We start from the raw sequence: 17,041 nt of genomic DNA, 5'->3' as shown, positions 1-17,041 counted from the left end.
AGTTGCTGCTATCTCGACAGTTTGACCAACTGGGTTTATTTTAGATTCTAGTAACAGAAAAACAGAAGAAAACGTTTTGAATATTGATGTGAACAGCATGTGGTGACATTTATTCAAGTCTGTCACCTGTAATCTGGGAAATGTGCAACTTCCAAACCGCATGGTTTGACAAAAGATTGAGGTTGTGCAACAGGTCAGAACCACCTGAGAGTGGATTTGAGCCTCTTGTGGTCAGGATGACCCTGAGTAAGAGCTGCAGCTGTGAACCCACCAGTGGAGGAGAAAGAAAACAAACCTCACAAGTCACAGCTCTCTGGCTTCAAACAGCCCACGCTGCTCTGTGGTGTTGGACTTTTCTTCTAAGGAAAGCAAAACATGTTAAAGTCTGTGTGTCTCTGCCAGACTCCGAATGGGGATGACGAATATAAGTTTGCATTTCCTTCCTTGACTGCCTGACCTTTGGCAGTTATTGCATAATAACTGATTTTATGATACAATAATAAAGTCAGTTATAGGAACCCAAAGCGTTTTAAAGTACTGAGCTACTGGATAGTAGCTACAGCTCTCGTGTCCAGAGGTGAGGCCGACATGCACTACTGCCACCGTTGTCAGTGAAAGGTGGGTGAAGAATCCGACCCAAGGACATGAAGACGGATGGAGGCGTTGCCACAATTTCCCTTTCTAGCCCTGCAAAGTTTATCACCTGTTGGATCAATTCAGCTTTATTTAAATATAGTGAACAAATATTGTTGCAGAGTGGGGGTTCACAAGTCTTGCTTCTCATGTGTTGCAGTTATGGGAGACCGAGAAGGTCCACACGTCCTCGGCCGTCTGCCTGAAGAGAGATTCGGACGTTCTCTTTAATGGTGAGGAAATCATCGTGTCGGCTGCAGACAACTGCAACAGACTCCAGGTGGGTTGTTAGGAAAGCTGGTTTCCCAGTGAAAGTGAAGCCGAACTGTACGATGGCACAGTTTTATCCCTTGTTTTGCGTTTTTATCCCAGGTGCGGGGCGGCAGAACAGGATCGGTGCTGTTCCAGTCAGAGGAGCTGCCCTGCAGAATCCGGTCCACATGCATGTGCAAGAATCCGTCTGCAGTGGCTCTGGGACAAGAGAACGGAAATGTGCAGGTAAAAAACTGGAATTTCATCCCATTATCTCTGCACTTCATCTAAAAGCAGAAAATGAAAATAGTAAAACGGATAATTTATGTTTGACATTATTTGAACTGATTGAATCTATGCAGACCAATATGCCCTTACATGAAGGGAAAAGCAAAACTTGACTCACCAATTGAAGGAAGATCAACAACAGTCAGTGACATCAGTCTGGAAAGAGTTACTAAGTAGCTTTTGTGAATCAGAGAGAGCTACTGTCCCTAAATGGATGTAAAAAAAAAAAAAAATGAAGTGGGGAACCTTCCTGGGAGTGTCGGTTTACCACAATTACTCCAAGAAAACATCAACGGCTCATCACAAAATACCCCAGAACAACATCTACAGCAGGCCTCACTTGGCTCAGATAGGGTGAGAGTTTATAAGTTTCTAATTTGGGAAGGTTTGGAGTTAAAAATTGCTCAACACAAAAGGAACACACAGGCATTTTGTCAAAAAACATCTTGATCCCAGACACACAAAACAAAATTTTTAATGGAAGAAAAAAAAAAACTGCACTCAGGAAAAGAAAAACAGGGAAACGCTTTATTTGAAGGGGTGTGCATAAGACTGGCATGACGCTGTCATAAACATGACACGATGGAAGATGTTTCTGTTGAGTTTAGAAGGAACTTGGTTTTTCACAGCACTGTCTGACTTCTGATCCTGCTCTGTTATACCCTTTTCTTTTTTGCTTCCTGCAGATCTTCGTCGTCTTGTTGCCCCACGTTTAGTAAAGAATAATGTAGGCAGAGATTGATATGCCGGGTTTCTTTGCGTCACCTTTTTTTATTTGTTTTTCCCCATTCGGACTTCCCCTCAGAGTTCTCCCTCCCTCTGCAAATAAAAGCGGAGTCTCCTGGGACTGCAGCGTAGCGTCCCACAGCAGAGAGCGGCGCTAATTATTTAAGACGTCCTGGAGAAGTTAAGCATTTTAATTACTCTTCCTCTCTGGACCTTCCTGAGCCTTTTCTCCAGTCTCCTGACCCAGGAGATAATTAATGGAGCAATTAATAAAACAGCAGCACAGATGGGTTGATCTCTTGAACTTGGAGGGGTGAGAACCATTTTTCAGCCAGAAAAATAAAACGAGAGGTGAATTTTATTTAAAGTTCCATTAAGGAATTAGGACCTGCAAAAATAGATACACGGCAAATTTTGGAATCAAGAACATGCATCAAAAGATGTGCAAAAAAAAAGACTTGAAACAATATCCCTTATTGGCAACCTCAACATTTTCCATAAAATGAAACTGAAACTGAATCACTTTTCTATGTCATACTTTACTCTTTTCTGCTAGTCTAACATGGAAAATCACTCAAACCTGCCTACATCTACCAGGAGAGATACCCAGCATATTTCTGCTTCTCCTCCTCTGCTGACACCAGGTGGCGCCCTGCGATAAAGCCCCACAGCCACAAATCACTGCAATGCATTTCTCCCCAGTGCACCCAAAGGAAAATTAGCAATATCTTCTCGTGACATTGTCAGATGTCCACTAAAGCACAAAAGTGACCGCCTTTTAGTGAAAAATGTGGGGCAGAGAACAGTCTGCCTGTGCGCCTCCGGCACGCAGGAATACACCATGTGTTTGTGTTGTGTGGCGGGTGTCAGGGCTGACAGCTAGTCGGCTGCTGAGGACGATTGGCTGCAGGATCCGTCAACTGCTGACCTCCTGCAGGGAGGTGCTGCTGGCTGTAGCTCAGTGCACAGGCAGGGTGCAGGTATTGTACAGCGGAGATGGACTAGAAGTGACTGTTTGCTTCTTTGGAATACTAATAATAGCAAAGGGGTTGTTCTCACCGTTGGGTCGTTCTTTGATCATCCAAAGTTGCACATTTTGGAGAGTAAATAAAATTCTGGCGAGTGTTGCAAGGCACGTTTTGTTTTTGCTAAATAAAATCCAGTTCAATCAGTTGGCTTCATAAGTCAGCTAATTAGTGATGGCTCTTTCAGGAAGACTATTGCCTTTGACATAAAGTCACAGCTACAATGCAACAGTTTGGATCAGATTATATTAATGTGTTAAAATTACCCAGTCAAAGTCCAACCCTAAACCACTTCATGTCCACAAACGCATTTCCTGGAGTCTACAAACTATGAGATAACATTGAGTTTCTAGATATTGGGGATAGATGTTGTCCTACAAAGTATCCACTAATGGAGCTGAATGCAAATGCAGGCCACACCTTTCAGATTTTCATTCCCAGGAGAACACACTAGAGTTTTCGCTTTCAATTTGACAAAATCGGAATGAATCCTTTTCCATTTAGTTTGTGAAACCCTTTCTTATTAGGTCGAGTTCCTTCTTCCACCTGAACAGAAAGCCTCAGCTAAGAACGTGGCAGGCATGGCCTCAGGCTCTGTCTGCTCAGACGTTTCAACACTCTCTCATCTGAGCTCTGGCTGTTCTAGAACACGCTAAAATCCCAGATGTTGCAACGCTGCTCAGCTTTTCTCACAGGTGTCGTGCTACACTTGATCTTTGTTATTTTGAGCGATTCATTACTAGTTATGAAACTGAGAAGTTATGATCACAGTTAGAAAGGGAAGGAGCTGTTTGAAAACGGGCCGTTGGAATGACATTCAGCAAACGTCCAGAGTCTGGAAGTGAACCATTCTGCCGCTGAAGAGGCTTTTTTGACCATATGATGCGCTTCAAGCTATTTAACCTTTGACTTACAGGCCGTCCTAAATGCTGTTTTTTTTTCCCTCAACCTCCGTTCAAGCTCTCGTGGCCGGCTAAGCAATGTGGATGGCATCAACTAACTCACTCGCTCTTTGGTTACCTAGCAACAGGTTGAAACTGCCTGAAAATGAAAACGTCGGCTTGAAGTGGAAGGAGAAAAGGAGTGCGAAAGTTTGGCATTATTTCAGATATTTTAAACATAAAAATCATCAATAATTGTCATCGACTGATATTAAAGCCTTATATTTTGGTGTGTTTCTTTGGCCGTGCCGTCCATCATGAAACCGCCTTCTCTCCTTCCTAAACACGCATCCAAACCGTGGCGTGTTGCGTGGTGACTTTGATTCTTTGAGCTGCTCATGTTTCCGTGTTTGCTCCGTGTAGGTGCTGGCTCTGCCTTCAGGGAAGCTTTTAGCCACTCTGCTGGGACACACCAAGACCGTGCTCCACTGCCAGTTCTGCCAGAACGGACAAACTCTCATCACCTCATCCGAGGACACCACCATCAGGGTAGGTTATGCTTCCCTCCTCCTCCTGTTTCTAGCGCTTATATTTTGTTTTTTCCAACTAATTGTCTCTTCCCTCTCCTGTCCCTCACTTGTATTTCCTCTCAGTTTTATGGGACATTCATTCTCCTAACCTGCTTCCCATTTTTCTTCCGGGATATTGATTAATTTTTCCGCCTCCATGCCGATCCCTCACCTTGACTAAAGTACCTGCAGCACTGAATCATTCATCAGCAGTGTTGGGCTCTCTGGTGTTTTTAACCTGTTAGTCTCCGTTGGCCTCTTCACCTCTCCATTCTTCATCCCTCCTCCTCTGTGCCTCTCAGCTCCTTATCTCCTCTTGTTCCTCTGTTGACCACATGCAACTGCCTCTGTTTGTATATGAACGCTGTATATATGTGTGCGTGTGTATATGAGGCTGTTCCGCTCTGTTGACCTCACCATTCATGCTCCGTTGTTTGTTTTCCCTTTCGCCGTTCCCGTCTCATTCCCGCCGTCTCTTTCTTTTCCTCGCCATCCTCCAGTTTTGCCCTCGGACGCCGTCCACTGCAGCGCTCCGTTTAAAACACGGCGCTCTCATTTTGTATTCATCCGGCTGCCGCCTGCAGCATCGCTATTCTCAGCCCGTCCGCCGGTTATTCAGAAAATATTCAGATTCTTGCCGCCTGACATGTGCTCGTGAGGAAATGGAAGCGTGTATTTAAATGGAAATGCAAACGCAAAGTGAATGTAAATGAAAGGGATGTTGTTTGGTGATGGATTTTAACCTTCAGACCAATAAAGGAGGGGAAACGGCAACACCGTGCAGCGGGACGTGATTGATGGTTGCCTCTATCGGCTTCCCAGTTCAGCCTCCCAGTTTCTGCTGATTTATCTGCCGGCGTCCATAATAGAGCCGATGTGGATCTGCAGGCCCAGAGTTTTCTCTCCACACACGCATTTTGTATTTACTTTCGACTTTTGGGCCTAAGATACTAATCTAAGTCTAGAGTTGGAAAAGTGCTTCAGTCTCCTTCATAAATATTAATTATCTGCACTCGATACGTGAGAAGTTTTGTTTGGAAGAGTCACAACAGTGAAAACGGTTCAGTATTAAAAAGAAATATAACAAATCAGAATTATCTCCATCGGTTTGACTGGTTTCTAAAGTCCAAAACGGCATGTTCATTGAGGGTGTCAATAAATATGTAAATATGATCAAATGTAGTTACTGTGTGCAGTTTAGTGATTCTAATTGCACTAATTATGTGATTGGTGTCCTAAAGAAGCACATTACAAATGGGAATGTTTGTCAAAAGCAGCATTTATGCTTTTGACAATAATACCACAATATATCTTGATAAGCTTCAAGTTCTTACCGCTCACTTTGAGCTAAAAAGAACTAAGTTGATACCAAAAAGCAACATCAAGTACTAGAAATAAAAGCAGGCACGATAATAACCTCTTTGTGTTTGTTCAGTTTTTTGATGGATATTGTGATAATCGAACACCCTTTTTTTTTAAATTTAGTAATCACTTAAAAGTGACTAAATCTGTCCTGATTTCAGACATTTAGATGTGATCTGAGGCAGGAGGAAGCTGCTGCTGACAGAACGCTCTCCTTCTTACTCTGTGTAGGTGTGGAAGTGGAAATCAGGCGAGTGTAAAGTACTTCAGGGTCACAGGGAGCAAGTTCGATGCTTCTCTCTGCTCTCCGACTCGGCAAATGACTCGAGACTGCTCTCCTGGTCCTTTGATGGAACTGTGAAGGTGAAAGTGACACACAGGAACGCACTTTGCCACTACATTTAACAGCAGCGTAACATCCGACCGTAAATAATCCGTCCTCCTTCTGCTCGCTACCAGGTGTGGGACACTGAGAGCGGAGAGAAACTGCAGGACATCAAGGCTCATCAGGGAGCCATTCTGTCCTGTCACGTCTCACCAGACGGATGTCTCTTTGCGACCACCTCCGCTGACAAGACCACTAAGGTTCAACACCAACAAACACACACACACACTCACACGAGATGGGACGTATCTATTTCTGCCCCGGGGTGACAGCGTGACCTATTACACATCCGCATCTTTTCTCAAGGGATGTTTGCATTAATGTGTTGCTTCAAGTGAAGTCCGAGGGTAAAAAAAAAAAAAAATTCTCATGCAAGGAGACGGGAAACTTTAGAAACTACAGCATCAGATGGCTGCAGGCCTGGTGAGTTAGCCGCAGGTTGGTCTGTCCTTCTGCGTCCGAATGAGACTCAAGTTCCTGCTAGCCAAGCAGCCCTGCAGGTTAGCCGGCCCACCACCCTCTCTGGATGCAGCGTTTGCCAGGTTGCCGTGCAGCAACACCACTCTGCCCGACTTTGGGCTGACTTTGACTTAAAATGCTGGGAGAGATCCACTTTTCTTCAAATTTTATTTCAGTTTTGTTTGTGTATAGAGTTAAATTAAAACCAACGTCATGTCACTTTACAAAGCAAACATCTCCAGTACATTTCAAATTATAGAAAGTTAAACTGCAACACGGGGCTGAAGCAATCAGATTTATTGTGAAGAATTGATTGTAGAAATAATCGTCATCTCATTTAGTAATTAGTTAATTAGAATATACAGGTTCAAAAAAGGCCATGTGCTGAAAAAACGCAGCCAGAGCAATAATGAAGCCAAAACTTTACAAAAAATAAATAAATTTTTGCATTTAAGATGAAGCAAAAATGTCTCCTGTAAATATATTCAACCCAGATCTGGCGTAGTTTTAATCTCACCTGATTATAATTCTGTAAATAAAAAAAACCCATCTAAGTACCTTTTAAAATCCAGTTATTAATCTATAAACAGATTATCCCTACATTGTATTTGCGTAATCCATACGCTATAGGAATGCTGTGTTATTACATTGTAGGGAATAAAATGTTCATTTTCTGATTTTAAAATAGGAATTGAGTTGTTTGCATTTTTAATGATTTTCTAATATTGCATGAAAACTCTTAAGTGGTTAAATGAAAAGTCAGCAAAATGTGCCAATTTCTTTATCCAATTAATCATCAGAAAAATCAGTTACTAAAATAACTGCTAGTTGCAGTAACACAACATGTTCTGCAAAAGTGGCTTATTCTCCTCATGAATCACTGTCCAGCAGTGGATTATAGCTGCTGCTTCAGGGTCTTCATCTGTTATGCAATCTTTGTTTTCAACCATTTTTATTATGGCACCAAAACCAAATCCAGCACGATCCTTCCACCTTTTGTTAAATAACCCAATCAGGAGCCGCTGCTACCAAGTTTCACGTGGGAATTTGGGTTTGGTTACCCGCCAGCCTGGATTCTCACAGCAGGCGTGTGTTTTTACGGATTTGGCAGTGATCGTAATTAAGGTGTGTGTGTGTGTGTTTACCGGGCTGGTCAGCAGCCAGCCAGAGTCCTTGCTCTCCAGCCCGAGTCGGGGCTTTTCTGGCTCACAGAAACAAACGACAACACAACCACCGATGTCCCTGGTTTCCATCTGTCCCGAGGTCGAACCAGAAAGTGTCGCCTTTTAAAGTCTTTCAGAAGCATCACAGTGCTCTGCTGTGCTCTTCTCTCATCCTTACCCCACTTTTTCCCAGTTTTTTTTTTCTTGCACTTATCCCTGCCAAATGAAGTGCATAATTAGAGGTTGAGTTATTTATTATGTAACACAATGTGATGGTGAAGGAGGTAGAAAAAGAACTGGTGACGGGAAAGAGATTAGAAACAAAGGAGCTGTAGCACCATAAAGCGAGTTGTGGAAGATTTATCAGGATGACGACTGCGACTGTATGAACAAACTCTGCTGTTTATGTTTATACAGTGCAGATGGGACACAGTTTACCTCCTGAATCCTCTTTCTTTTGTGTTTTGCCTTTTTGCAAAAGAAAAGAGTTTCAATTTCAGTTCAGGTTGTTGCTAGTATGTAGAACTTTAACTCATTTAAGTTCTACTAAATGCATGCTTTAGGTGTTAGTCAAATCTGAAAGAATTATTTTTTTCTGCATCATTTTGCTTTTCACCACATGTTTAGTTGTGGAGCTGCAAATCCTGGCAGTGTGTCTTCACCCTGAGAGGTCACCTAGACTGCGTCCGAAGCTGCCGTTTCTCCTGGAACGGCAAACGCCTCGCTACGGGAGACGACAACGGAGAGATCAGAGTGCGTACTCCTGAAATCCAGCCGTCCATTTGGCTTTAGCAGTTTGTATTGTGGTAAATTAAAGGGATTGCAGCTGGGGTTTTTTTTTTATCACACATTGCAGACTGAATGCAACGACAGCGCCTCAAACCATCTAATTTCCTGCTCAGGATACAAAAAGTAATTAGAGCCGTCAACATTTATTCCCAGAAATCAACCTCTAATTACATGTCATCACTCATTTAGAGTAAGTGCTTACTAATACATCATGATTACTGCAGTGCATGCATGTGAGGAGGGATTGAGATGAAAGACTGAGGCGTAAACTAGGAAGTTGAGAGAGAGCCTGAGGAGGAGGAGACGATTGCTGGTGGGAGGAGACGGAGAGAGCAAATTGGATCTCTAAGGCTCTGCGGACCTGAAGTTCATGTCCAAAAAAATAAAATAAATAAATAAAAATCACACACAGTTAAATTAAGTAGTCTAAAATAATGAGAGCTGCAGCAGAAAATGCTGCAGTGGCAGGTGGAGAGTTTAAAAGTTTCACTGTTTTAAAGTGACTCATTCAATCCAATTGCAAGAAATTCAATGAAATCTCCACTCATTTCTGTTGCCAAAATACAGAATATACATGATGTGTTTGTGTCAAAGATGTGCAGTGCAGTATGACTTCCTACCTTTGGCGGCATCCTGCTGAAGGGCGGCAACTGTTTTGCGCTGAAAAATTTTTCTGGTTTTTTTTTTTGTTTTTTTCTTCTTCTTCTTTCCCTGTCCAACTAGGGGGGAGTGTGTGTCCTACACAAACTATGGTGGCACATCACAACATGCTAATGACCCTGAAGTTTGAATCTGATTTGTAGCTTTTGGTTTTACCTGCAAGAGCTGCTTCATTTGCTCTTAATTAAATCTGGAGTGCATTTGGTTATATCCTCTTCAAAACCTGATCTTCTGAAATGGACCAAGATTCTTTAAAACACAGTTTGAGGTTTGTAGCTCAAAGCATAAAAAGACCATTTAAATGCTCTTTTGACATTGAGAATATAGACACCCAAAGGATTAGATTCTTTAGAAAACATTTTGCGATTTTATGCAATTCTTAAATTTACTGACATCTGATATTGTTGGAATTAGTTCATGAAATTAAGAATGGACTTATCCACGGCATCATGCATGCAGTTGCATTACACTGCAACAATTATACGTCTGAAAAGGATCAAGTGTGAGCACTGGTTTGGAAAAAAGTAAAACTGCAACCAATTTTCTTTAAAATGATCACAGGGTTTCCCCCAGTGTATTATAAGCCTGGCGGGCCACCAGGCTTTACTTGTGCTCCCACCAGGCTTGGCATGTTAATCTTTCAATAGCACATAAATATCAAGTGATATTTTCAAATTTCCTGATAACTTTAAAAAAAAATTTAACTCAAAAACACGACGGACGGCTGGATGAATGATCAAACCTTCGGGCTTAGCAAGTTTTCTGGGGGAAATATTGCATCAAAACTCATAAGTTGCAAATAAAAAAAAAATATTAAGATTCTTATATACTTCCTGCATCCCTGATGTTTTATTCTCTGCACTTTGGTCGGGTTTAGTTACTGCTGATGAATGTTCTGTTAATACAGTCGTGGAAAAGTGCCATCAGGATCAATTCTCCATTTGCCTGCAGCTTGGGATCAATGAGCTATTTAAATGCGACGCGTGCTCGCATAATTGTAAACAATTGGAAAATAATTCCTCTGGCGGAGTAAAAGTGGGGAAACAATGACTAGATATCTGTATATTTCTGATCCACGTGTTTAGAACTGGAAGAAATGGATTCTTCAGTATGTAATAAAGATGTTTTATGCTCCAAAAAACATGAGAAGTCAACAAGAATCTCAGGATCTGACTGAAATGTTTTTTGCACTTGCTAAGTGTTTAGTCATGTTTCCAATAATGGAGAGAACTGCTTGTCTTACTGGAGTGGATGATGGATTTTCATCAGGTGTATGTTTAAGATGGACTTTTTCCTTTTTTGCTACAGATCTGGAGTGTTAAAGACGGCTCTTTACTGAAGGTTTGTTCCCAGGAAAGTAAAGACGCCACTGATTCTGTACATGGAGGTTGGGTGACTGATCTGCACTTCTCCCCAAACAACGCTGTGCTCGTTTCTACCGGAGGCTACATAAAGGTACGCTAACGCAAACACAAACACGTGGGCTTTAGTTAAACACTATACCTCATTAAGCTGCACAATCATGGGGAAGACTGCTGACTGGACAGATGGCCAGAAAATGGTAATTGACACTTTTCACAAGGAGGGGAAGCCACAAAAGATGGCTGCCAAAGTGCTAAATTCAACTCTGTTCATAGAAGGTTGAGCGAAAAGAAAAAGTGCGGGAGCAAATTGTGTGCCAGCAACGGGGATAAATTCAGCCTTGAGAAGAGTTTAAAGCAAAATTCGTGTAAGAACTTTGGGGATCTTCAGAACTGAACTAAGACTTGAATCGGTTCATCAAGAGCCGCTACACTCAGAATCAAACATATCTGGGATATGAAGAAAAAGAACTCAGTGGTCCAAAGTCATCTGTTCAAATTACAGTTTGCAATTCATTTTGAAATCAAGGTTACAGAATCTGCAGGACGAGAGGAGAGACAAAGAATCCATGTTGTTGGAAGCATCTCCTACTAATTTGTGCAGAATACTGCCGACATTCAAAATATTCCTAAAATACGACGTAAAAAAACATGATTTAGAGAATCTGATGAAATGTTAGCAAAAACCATTACATTTTGGAAATGTTGAATTTATCATTCGGCCGATACGACACCAACTGCATCGTTTTGAAACACGAGCTCCCGGCTTGCGTTCGAGGCGTCGCTCGCAGACACTCTGGCAGCTCGATTGGCCGCCACAGCCAAGTCAGTAAGCCTCCCAGCAGCTCACAGATAAGCCTGCGTTTATTGCAAGGACGATTATTGCTAAGGAAGGCAGAGAAATAACTAAACATCTGACACTTGGAGCTGGAGTCGGCGTAAGGGAGCAGATGGAGGAAGGCAGTCGCTGTCTGCCAATCTAGCAGGCCTTAAAATAGCACTTTAACCAAACAATAAGAAGAAAATGAGGCTGAGTTCAGCTGCTTTTCTTTTGTATCGCCACTGTAACTAAGCAGTGCATCTTTTTGCAGTTCTATATCTAAAGATTGACTGCAAACATTACCTCAGTACCACCTTGTGATGCGACTAGCACCTTTACTCTTATAGCGGATGGGGGTCGCGGAGCGGCCGATCTCAGCCCGCCTCTGATTGGCTATTTGCCGAGCAGTGATGTAATCCCCCTGGGAGAGCACTTCTGATCGATGAGGGTTTACGTTTGAAGATAACTCCTGATGCTGTGTGTGGGAGCCGACATGTGCTTGTGTGGGTTGATGTTTCAGCTGATAGCAGTGGATGCTGCTGCTGCTGTTTGGGCCAATCATGTCGTGATACCACCCAGAGCTGATCGCTATTGGTGAGATTAGAGACTCTGGAAATGAGCAGAACCGTAATAAGTTGCTGCTTGCATCAATTAATGCGTTTTATGGTCCCTAGCACTTCTAATACCAATTTTCACTGAACAGCTGGATTCATGAAACTCTAACCACACGGACTTCATTTACAAATGGCGAGAATTAGTTTCACCTTATGTGTAAAATGGACACGTTATCATTTAATTTCAGAATCTATAACTACATTTTGATGTTCAGAAAGCTTTTGATTTTATTCCCCATACTGAAAAATTAAACTATATTTATTCAAATGTTGTAATTTACATAGAACACTAATTCCTTCTAATGTAAATTTATGTTTTACCACTTATTCAACACCAGGGATTTTGTTCCCTTCCCACTAAAGTAGAGATCACACAGAAATGTCGCTTGAAGCAACCGCAACTTTCAATCATCCCCGTAAATTTATTCAGGCTCGTCGCCGTCGTGTCTTTGGCTGGACGTGACGAGATGATGGATTATTTTGCCATGAGTTCTAGAGAAAGTCCTGCCCGTCACTGTAATTACCCTCATGCACTGTCTGCCTCTGATGACGGATAATAGAGCCGGCAGAGCACAGAGATGATCTTTAGTGGTCCGTCTTCCTTAATGATTGTTGTCGGAGTGTCTTCCTGCACATCTCTTTTGGGAGTCAACAAATGTCTCTTCTATCTAATGCACTTGTAAAACGAGATTAAAAGTGTCTCCCAGACGTCAAATCTTCATTTCTTGAATGTCATAGTGGTCAAAGAGACGTTTTAATTGTGTATAAAACCAGTTCATAGAAGAATTTTTCCTTTCTAATTATTGTTCTGTTAATCTTGGAAGAAAGATCTGAATGCCTTGTGAGGATATTTCATCCAGGAGGAGTAAAACGCAATATCTTGATTGATAATAATATTCCTCACCCAATAGTTTACTAAATTATCTTTGCATCTATCAAAAAGACACAGATATAAACTGCTAAGCCGTATAAATCCAGATCTTGTGCATCTCCACAGGGTTGACACTTGCACCTCATGTCTTGTTGACTGTTGTTCCTGGAAGAGAGTTTCCGTTTTAATGCCGACAAAGCGGAGAGGCTGCTAGTCTTTTCAGATTCAGCGGAGAGTTTTCAGCTTTCAGATCTTCTCTGATCTCGGCTCTGTTCACCAGACGTTTTCCACGAAGCGGCTCGGTGCGTAGCGGCCGCCGCTGAGCAGGGCGACTTTTGTTATTGGTCTGACAGAAGCAGGTGACGCCTCTCCGAGCCGGCGCTCGGATTGACGCGACGCCGATCCCCTCGGCGTCGAGAGTTCTTGTTTGTGTCCATTTGTCTCTTTGTTTGCTTTTTAACTCGGCGCTGTCGGCGTTTCTGCCTTAATCATTTCTCAAGCAGCTTTTTTTCCTCTTTGACTCGTTCGGCCCTCCTTGTTCTCACTGTATGCTTTATGACTCCCCCCTTGTTTGTATGCTTGGTTGACTTGTATTGGTGTAATTAAAAGCAGCGGGCCATTGTGTGGGAGTATATGCATGTCTAATTCCCTGTTGTGAGAAGGTACCGGAGTAGAGAGTTTAATTAAGCTCTTTTCATGCGTCTTATCGGGAGTGTGGCTCTTTATGTAACAAGAATCTTGGGTGTTTTGGTCCATCTGGTTGTAAAACGGACGGCTGATGTAGCTGTGTGGTCTGCTCCTTTGAGAGGACTCCTAACTTGTTCTCTGGCCTCTTTCTGCTCCAGGGTCCTTCCTCACACTCGGCCTTGACAAACACACACACACACACACGCACACGCGCATACATGCACGCTCTCTAACTGACGAGACAATCGGTCACAGTGTCGCTTTCCAAGAGGTAGCAGGTGTGAAAAGGCTTGTCGTGATTGCAGGCACACACTCTTACCCAGAAGCCCAGAATAATTCACACCATCATCTTGCAACAACAACGAAAAAAACAAAAGCACAATCTTGACACACATTTTTGTAACTGTGACGGATTTTACCAATAGAGGAGGTAAAGGGACATTGTATTCACCAGCTTCTGTTGTGCAATTCTTTTTATCTTTATGTGAAAAAGTAAATCATTTTTCCATTTGATTGTGCACTACATTGTACACATAAAATTCATGATGTGTTTGTAGCGTCATAAAATGTTGAACCCCCCTAAGATATACTTTTCGCCAATACTCTGGTGCAGGATTCCCACAAAGGTTTGGTTTTCCAGGCTGGTGTAGCGCAAACAGGTTCATATAGAGTTTGTCTACGACGCATACACATTTCCAGGTGGTGTGTACCAAGATGCAGTGTTGTTTAAGATGACTGGTCTCCCCTGTCATCTCTGTTGACAGACTTTGGATGTCAGAGTTCCCTGCGACGGGGGAGCAAGAGAAAACCATAATACTGCCTTATCTTGGCTTCTTATACTTTTTCTCACATTCATTCTGTTTTTTTTTTTCCCCCCTCAAAACCTTTTCTTCCCGTTTTCCTCCAAAGGTATCTCACCATTTCACACCTTCATTTCATCTTTTTTTCTCTGTCATTTCCGTTGTTTATCGACTTTTGCGACCTTCCTGCTTTTCCCTGCTGCACCTTAGAGACTTCTTGGATTTTTCGGCTGTCGGTGCCTTGAGGTTTCTTTTGTGATTCTGTTTTTAACACGGACTACGGTACAGGTCCGAGTCTCTTTATGTGCTCTCCGCCTGAGCCGCCGTCATTAACCGTGTCCTTATGAGACCTCTGCGGCGGCCATTGAAGCATTACAGCCCATCGCTCTAAGGAGGACTCAAAGAAACGTGTGGTTGCAGGGAAATGAGATGAAATAAACGAGTGAAGGTTGTTCTGACCTTCCCTCGAGAGAAAGCTGATGGATGAAGAACCTGTCAGAACGTAGGAAAGGGTTGCGTAGCAGCAGAAAGGGAAAGGAAACGCAGTTGCTTTAATGTGTACTGCCAAGGCTAATCCATCTTGCAAGCTGAAGGAAACAACCTTTTTTCAAAGCAGGTTGTTCTTTTGTAACCCTGTTTGTTTTTCTGAGATTGTATTTGTGACTGGTTCAACACAGAGTAGCAGTCACATGATTTAGTCCAGAATTTGAATAGAAAAGTATAAGAAATGACTCCACTGGCCTCCCGGTATATCCAACAATTTTCAGTGAAAAACCTATAGATGAAATTGTTTTCTAAGATAATGAAATTAGCAGATAATTCATGGGTTATTGATGGACTCACTCAAAGTTGACATGTCCTTCTTTCCCTTTGGGATCGGTTTGTGGATCTTAACTTTGACAAATGTGTTCACATTAAGACTGGTGGGCTGAATACCAAACCCAGCTGAACAGGCTGCAGGTCGTCTGACTAAATTGGTTCTGTAGTTTCAAACCAGCAGCACCACCACAGAGCCACCGCCGGCTTCCTGTTACTACAAATACAGCTCCTGCTCTCCAGGCCTCTACAACAAACAAGCTACAGTAAAGAGCCTAAAAATATAACACCTTGTCAACAATCTATATATATAATCAGGCATGACTTTTTATTAATAGCTTCAAACCTTTGATTGGAAGTCATCTCACTTTCTCGCCTTCTCGTTGTGTTATTCTTAGGCTATAGCGACAGCTTATTGTTGAGGTTCATTTTCTCTCTGTCACACTGGAGTACAGTGAGTCTTTGGAGTTGTTTAGGAGCCAAAATGAAAGCTGTGTTTGATGTTAAAAAGCTACCCACTCTGTAGCTTTCAATTCAGTCCCTCCTTTCGTAAGTGACACATTTTGATGACTGCTGTCTTCTGACAGGACAGATATTTAAATGGGACATTAACGGGCCACGGTGTTGGCTTGGGCAGCAGTCGGAGTTTTGATTTCCATCACGCTGTTCTAGAAACGAACATCCCGCTGTGCAGCTCCAATGTAGAGGCAGACCTGCCTCTAAAAATACCTTCACACACACACACACTCTGAAGAGTCAAACAACCCCCATCTGCCTTGTTTCATCTTATTTCCTTCCATTTCAACTTCCTGCTTTTCATTATTACAAGATATCGCGTAGTTTAGCGAGCGCTCTGTTCATCACCCAGATGTTTGCTGCTAGACCCGACTTCGCTTTGGCGTTTGTTTCTGCAAAAAAAAAAAAACTTTGATGGGGCTTTTGCTCAGAGTGAATATGGCCTGGATTCATTCATCTTGGGGAATAAACACAAGCTGGTGAAATATTAATCTGCCAGTTGTTTTTCCCGCATTGCTCATTAAGCCAAGGTTAATTGTCTTTCTGGCTGCTAAGGGGGGGGGAAAATGGTCTCTCTGGACGAGCAAATCACACCAAAATAAAACTCGAGTGTGGAGATGGAGCTGCAGATTATTCAGACGAAAAGGTTCAGTAAGATGGTGTGTGTTTCCTTAAATGAGTGGATTAATTAACTCACCCAACTTCAATCATTCTGTGTAGTTTTGTCTTTTTTTATTTCAAGCTCCTACTTCCCTCCATTCAAATAAATAAAATGTTGTTTTATAGCTGAAGGATTTTGACTGCAGGCCAGCCAATTTAATACACATCCTCTTTATTGCTGAGCTCTTTATGTTGGAAATGGAGCAGTGCTCTCCAAAATTCAGGTCTCCCTTAGTAAAGATACGTTTCAATGCTTTTCTTTTCCTCTGTGGTTTTGCCTCCCTTCTTCCTTCCTACCTTACGTCATTGGGGCCTGCCATAGCAATGGATAGAAGGGACCTATTGCTCTATATTACTTCTTATTAATTTGGTGTTAAGAGAAGAGTGTTTTTTCTGGTAACGAACTGCCACAAAATATAAATCAGATTTTTACTTTAGAATATCAGTTTTATCATATATTTACCACCAATGACAAACATTTGAACTTTTCTGCAAAATTCACCAACTGCACAATTCTTAAGTAGTAAGTAGTATATTTCAAGAGCAGAAGAAATCTTATGTTTTTTGAACAATAACATTTGTTGTCAATTTGTTGCTAAGAGACGAGCGCGCTTTCTGGTAACGCAGGGCCACGAAGTAAACATCCGAGTTTTACTTTGGAGATATTTGCGATATTTTTCTTTTTTTTTTTTTTTTTTTTTTTT

General features: G+C 42.1%; 1 protein-coding gene across 2 annotated transcripts in view; it reads left to right on the top strand.

The window, feature by feature from the left end:
- The window catches only part of apaf1 (apoptotic peptidase activating factor 1), a 39,323-nt gene that overhangs the window by 8,296 nt on the left and 13,986 nt on the right, over positions 1 to 17,041 (top strand). For both annotated transcript variants that reach the window (XM_015055908.1, XM_015055909.1), the window contains exons 20-26: positions 794 to 913; positions 1,006 to 1,131; positions 4,229 to 4,354; positions 5,968 to 6,099; positions 6,196 to 6,321; positions 8,371 to 8,496; positions 10,501 to 10,647. In XM_015055908.1, coding sequence (XP_014911394.1) covers positions 794 to 913; positions 1,006 to 1,131; positions 4,229 to 4,354; positions 5,968 to 6,099; positions 6,196 to 6,321; positions 8,371 to 8,496; positions 10,501 to 10,647 — 903 coding nt within the window. The remainder of the gene's footprint in view (positions 1 to 793; positions 914 to 1,005; positions 1,132 to 4,228; positions 4,355 to 5,967; positions 6,100 to 6,195; positions 6,322 to 8,370; positions 8,497 to 10,500; positions 10,648 to 17,041) is intronic.

The sequence above is a fragment of the Poecilia latipinna genome, unplaced genomic scaffold (genome assembly GCF_001443285.1).
Source record: "Poecilia latipinna isolate Pla-1442-1.1 unplaced genomic scaffold, P_latipinna-1.0 Scaffold1341, whole genome shotgun sequence".
NCBI lineage: Eukaryota > Metazoa > Chordata > Actinopteri > Cyprinodontiformes > Poeciliidae > Poecilia > Poecilia latipinna.
The sequence above is the reverse complement of the archived record's forward strand: the minus strand, read 5'-3'. Positions and strand labels throughout refer to the sequence as shown.